A 6,115-nucleotide genomic window follows, 5' to 3' on the forward strand; every position below is an offset into this window, starting at 1 on the left:
AAGAGGAATGCATGAAAAAATGTATTCAACTTCCTTTGAAAGAACTCTTATAGTGAGTTGCTGAATTAAATTATCTGTTAACAATAACTTTTACACTTGACTTCATTTTGTCGTTTTGTTTATAAATCTGAATGTTAATTTGTATAAAAGAATGCAGCCTGATTAGCCGAGTCTGCACCAGCGTTGACCTCGCTTGTGCCCTCCGTCTTCATAATATGTAAATCCACATAATAAGTCATATGTATTCAGCCATTCCTGGCTTCCGTACCTCCGTAATGATTAAGATATGACAACAAAACGCGAATGACAAAAATAAGACGTCTCATCTACTTTGTATTTCAGCACTTCGCGAGAAATGCTCCGCTTTATGAAACCAGTTCATGATTAACTCCTGGAACTAAAATACAAAGGGACAAGTAGGCCATCAATATAATGTCTTTGATTTTTATATTGCAAATAATTGTCCTCCCTTTAGTTGTTATTTTTCGAGAAGTACCTAAGTGACGTATGAGTGATATACTTACCTATTTTAGATTTGTTAATTTAGGTACAACGTGATTGTTTCTTCGGATTAAAATAGTATAAGAGTAATAAAGGATAATTTATGAAACTAATCTAAACAGAATGAGATACGGCAGGAGATTTTAATTCTTAATATTCAATACAAAAGAAAAAGTAATATCTGACTAAATCAAAGAGCAGACAATCAGAACCGTCTATGATTTAATAATAAAAAGACTTCCAACGTTAAAAGAATCACAACGAGACAAAACGGAGTCCGGCACAGAATCAGATCGTTACAAATTCTCCTTTTACATTCGCTTTTGTTCGTCTTCGAGATAATCAGTTGCAGTCATAGGGGCGAACAATCGAACTAATCGTAATAAGTGGGGGCGCGAGTGTTTGTCCCAATCAGCGCCCGTATTTGCATATCGCGGCGGATCGCTGACGCGGCGAGCGCTCGTGGCGCCGGCGCCGCGCTCGTATCGCTCCTAATTCAAAGACGCCACGTAACAAACAGAGAGGTTGAGTTCATTGTTTTTTAAAGAGAACCGGAATAAGAATTCGTGAGTGTGTTTTGAGTGGGGAGACGCAAATTGAATTTATAGCGACGAGGAAGTGGTGAGTGCCGCTTGAGAGAATGACGGAGGTGGGCCTTGAAGAGATTCAATCGTTATCAAATCAAAATGTTTTATTTGTAGAGAGAATAATAATACATTACATTAAATTCCTTTCTTATGTTCAACCAGGAAACACACCGGCGCAGAAGCTTTTGAATTTTTTATAATACCTTTATCTAAGCTTGTAAATAAATAATCTATACAATATGGCGAGGCTTCCTGCGACTGGGACCGCAATTAACTGGGACTGCGGTCATAGTCGGTACAGTCATACGAAAAAAAATTCTAAATTATTTATTTGGATTATCATTGACTCGTTCTAGACATGATTTTATACTATGCGCTTAGCAATAAGCTAGGCCATTTTTACATATTACATACATTAATACAAATACTAATATTGGACTGAATACTTTAAAACATTTTCTACCAGTAAATTATTATTTACTGAATTTCATGGATGTTTAATGCTTATTATTTTTCCCCTTAGAATCTGTGGGAGACGAATCGAACGCCTCCTCACATTACTTTACCAGAAACAGAATTTAGACAAATCATAAGCAAATATATTTACAATTGACTATATTACAAAAACATAAAAGAAAATAAAATTAACAATCCGAATAAAATCAAAAGAGCAAATCGCAGTGAAGTGTCAAAGATGACAATATAAAATCTTCTTTTTTATTGCCGGCCAGGAGCGCGCGGGACGGAGCGCCGCGGGCGGACCAATGAGTTTTCATTGTGGCGTACCTAGATCGCCACAGTACTCCCCCGCCAGACCGTAACTACGGTCGGTAGAAGTCTGGATACCTCACTATTCTGCCGCTGGAGGTCTGCCTGACATTTTCTTCATTGGCGTGTTGAATCTCGGCCTCTCTTGAATCCTGTGTTGCATATGCTGGCTTAAGTCTGTCTATAGAGACGTTCACCTCCTTTGTGTTGATGTCTAGAGTATAAAACTTTGGTTGTCTCTTGATCACTCTGAATGGACCAGCATATGGAGGCTCCAATGATGTTCTAAGGCGATCTTGCCGGACGAAAACATGCGAACTGGACTGAAGATCTCGTGGAATATAAAACGATGAAGTGGCATGCCATGAAGTTGGCCGAGGGGTGAGCTTGGCCATGTATGCGCGAAGCCGGGTTGCGTACTGCGTGACATCGGCAGTTTTGTAATCATCCCTCGGACTCAGGAACTGACCTGGGAGGCGAAGAGTTTCGCCATACACCAACTCAGCAGGGGATGATTGAAGATCCTCTTTAAAAGCGCTTCGCATGCCAAGTAAGACCAACGGAAGAGCTTCATGCCACTGCGAAGGAGCATGGCACATGATCGCCGCCTTGAGTTGTCGATGTAGACGCTCGACGATGCCGTTCGCCGCAGGGTGGTAGGCGGTCGTGCGGAAGTGGTGCGCACCAACCATGGCAGCAAGGGCCTCGAAGAGGTGGCACTCAAATTGACGGCCGCGATCAGTGGTTATTCGCTCGGGACAGCCAAACCTGGCAATCCAACCCGACACGAGGGCGGCAGCGCAGCTCTCCGCAGTGATGTCCTGAAGTGGATATGCCTCAGGCCATCGGGTAAATCTGTCGATGACAGTAAGGCAGTACCTGAAATTAGAGGATGGAGGCAACGGCCCAATAATGTCGAGATGAATGTGAGTGAATCGTGAAGATGGTATGGGAAATGAAGAAAGTGGCGAATGAGTATGACGTGATACTTTACTTTTTTGGCAGCTGATGCATTGCCTAGCCCACTCTCTACAATCTTTGCGAATCCCTGGCCAAACAAAGCGTTGAGAGACCAGTCGCACCGTAGCTGAACTTCCGGGGTGATGAAGATTGTGCAGCATGTCAAAAACTTGTCTTCGGAAGTGAGGAGTGATAAATGGACGTGGAACAGTCATAGAAGTGTCGCAGTAAACAGGTATGTCACTGTACGTGGTCGGTATCTTTTGAAGCTTGAGGGAAGAACCGTGAAGCAGCAGATCTTGCAGTTCAGGGTCATTCTCCTGAGACTGCGCAAGTTTCTGGTAATCCAAAGATAATGTGATTTCTTCAACTCGGGAGAGGGCATCAGCGACAACGTTTTCAGGGCCAGGAATATATCGAAGATCAGTAGTGAACTGCGCAATAAAATCCAAGTATCGAAATTGCCTAGGTGAGCACTTATCTTTGGCTTGAGAAAAGGCAAAGGTTAGCGGCTTGTGGTCTGTGAACACTGAAAACGTTCGGGCCTCAACCATGTGCCGAAAGTATTTGATTGCCTCGTATACAGCTAACAACTCACGGTCGTAAGGGCTATACTTTGTCTGCGAAGGACTTAGCTTGTGCGAGTAGAAAGCCAGAGGCTGCCAACCATTTCCAGAACGTTGCTGTAGAACTGCTCCAATAGCCGACTCTGAAGCGTCGGTCACTATTGCGAGATCAGCTGCAGGATTGGGATGAGCAAGGAGTGCGGCTTGAGAAAGTGAAGATTTGCAGTTCTTGAAAGCCTCTTGCAGCTCGGGTGTCCACTCGACAGGGTGTGCGCCTTTGACCTTCGGACCAGCGAGTAAGGCGTTCAACGGTGCTTGAAAACGAGCTGCATTGGGAATGAAGCGACGGTAAAAATTCAACATTCCTAGAAAGCGTCGAAGTTCCTTCACAGTCTTAGGTGGTGAGAAATCCTGAATTGCTTTCACCTTAGTTTCAAGCGGTTTAGTGCCAGCAGCAGACACAGTGTAACCTAGGAATGTAACCTTGTCCTGTCCAAAAGTACACTTTTTGGTGTTCACCAAAACTCCATAACGCTTCAGACGCTCAAAAAGCTGACGCAGGTGGATTTTGTGCAGCTCTGCTGATGAGGAGAACACCAAAATGTCATCAATGTACCCATAGCAGAAATCTAGACCTAGAAGGACTTCATCCATAAATCGCTGAAAAGTCTGTGCAGCGTTTCTCAAACCAAAAGTCATAAACGGGAATTCGTACAGGCCGAAAGGTGTTGTGATTGCGGTTTTTGGAATATCGTCAGGATTTACAGGAAGTTGATTGTACGCTTTGACAAGGTCGATCGTAGAAAAGATGGTACAACCCGCAAGCTGGTATGAAAAATCGTGAATGTGGCGAATTGGATATCGGTCCGGGATTGTTCTTGAATTAAGCGCTCTGTAGTCTCCACACGGTCTCCAACCATCGTCCTTCTTCTTCACCAGATGTAGAGCTGATGACCAAGCGCTTTCAGACCGTCTAGCCACACCGCTAGCTACCATGTCCTCGTACTCTTTCTTTGCAATCTGCATACGAACAGGATCGAGACGGCGAGGTCTGCATGAAACAGGTGGGCCGGGAGTAGTTCTGATAAAGTGCAGCGTATTGTGTTTGGGAGGAGAATGAATTCCAGCAGGACGAGTGATCTCCGGATACTCTGATAAAATCTGATGATATTCTGACTCGGAATTACTACCTGAAGGCACTTTGACAGAAGCGACGTCATCATTTCCAGACGAAAAAGCAGCTACCGAGAGCGATGTAACTCCGTCGACTAATCGCTTATTACGGCAATCGACAAGTAAGTTGTAGTAGCTAAGGAAGTCGACTCCGATAATGGGCTTGGAAACTTCGGCCACAATAAAATTCCATACAAAATCGCGTCGAAGCCCTAAGTTTAGCTGTAGTCTGATTGGACCGTACGTATGTATCACCGAATTATTTGCTGCAGCGAGGTCAAACGTCGTCTTAGTGCAGGGTGTCTTGACAAATGATCGTGGGAAAACACACAAGTCAGAACCAGTGTCCACTAGAAACTGCATTTTCGAAGCATGATCAGTTACAAATAGACGGCCTGTAGCAGAAGGGCAGTCGTTGGCCGCTACTTGCGACCGCCCTGACAGTTTTCCGCCTTGAAACTGCAGGGCTGCTTGCACTTGTTTGCCTTGACGCCGTAATTGAAGTGATAAAAGCAATGCGGGTGATCAGCAGGAGGTTGACGAGGTTTTGTTGATCTAGCACGAGATCGATCACAGCATTTTATACAAGGTTCAGACGGAAACCTTTCCTTTGCATTGATTCTGCTCGCCAAGGAAGCAACTTGGTCAGCCAGGATGTCAACTTGCTGCCTCGTGTCATCGGACGACGAAGAAGTTGAAGCCGTAGCCGCTGAGGCGTTAGCCAGCTGAGGAGTTACAGGTGCAATCTCGAAGACTCTATCGGCCAACTCACCGAGTTTGTCCGCAGGAAGATCTATTTGCGACGCTATAGCTGTCTGGATATTTAGAGGTAATCTGCTAGACCACAAGGTAATGAGGAAATCCATGGGGACCGTAGGGCCAGCCAAGCTCCGCAGGTGACGCAAGAACTGCGAGGGCGTCCGATCACCGAGCTCCTCGTGCGTCAATAGTTGCTTATAGCGTTTCTCCGGTGTCGGTGAGAGGCGTTTAATAAGTTCCTGCTTAAGTTTACCATACTTATTTTCAGCCGGGGGGTCAGTTATGATGTCTCGTACCTCAATTGCAAACTGACGGTCAAGTTGAGAAACGAGGTAATAGAATTTCGTTTGATCGCTGCTAATACCAGACACGGCGAACTGTGCTTCTAGTTGCGCAAACCATAACGCAGGCTCTTCGGGCCAGAAGGGCGGTATGCGAATTCCGACTTTGAAAACTTCTTCCTTAGAGTCGTTCATTTTGTAAAATAAAAATTATAAAAAATATTCACCGCTTGCAGCAAGCCCCAGCCTTAGGTAGCAACGTAGTAGATCGTGACGACGAGAAGTAAGCAGGTAAGTCTTCCACGTTGTCAGCAGACCGAAACTTTTTTCTTGCGTCTTCTTGTATACGGGGTCACCAATAATGTGGGAGACGAATCGAACGCCTCCTCACATTACTTTACCAGAAACAGAATTTAGACAAATCATAAGCAAATATATTTACAATTGACTATATTACAAAAACATAAAAGAAAATAAAATTAACAATCCGAATAAAATCAAAAGAGCAAATCGCAGTGAA

The 6,115-nt window shown here is 44.3% G+C and overlaps 1 protein-coding gene across 1 annotated transcript; it reads right to left on the reverse strand.

The window, feature by feature from the left end:
• Positions 1-4,977: 4,977 nt before the first annotated feature.
• Positions 4,978-5,790, reverse strand: LOC135084045 (uncharacterized). The gene has a single exon (XM_063978788.1). The coding sequence runs from the start codon at positions 5,788-5,790 to the stop codon at positions 4,978-4,980; it is 813 nt and encodes a 270-aa protein (XP_063834858.1).
• Between the last annotated feature and the right edge of the window lie 325 nt (positions 5,791-6,115).

Source organism: Ostrinia nubilalis, chromosome 25 (assembly GCF_963855985.1).
Source record: "Ostrinia nubilalis chromosome 25, ilOstNubi1.1, whole genome shotgun sequence".
In the NCBI taxonomy this organism is placed as follows: Eukaryota; Metazoa; Arthropoda; class Insecta; order Lepidoptera; family Crambidae; genus Ostrinia; species Ostrinia nubilalis.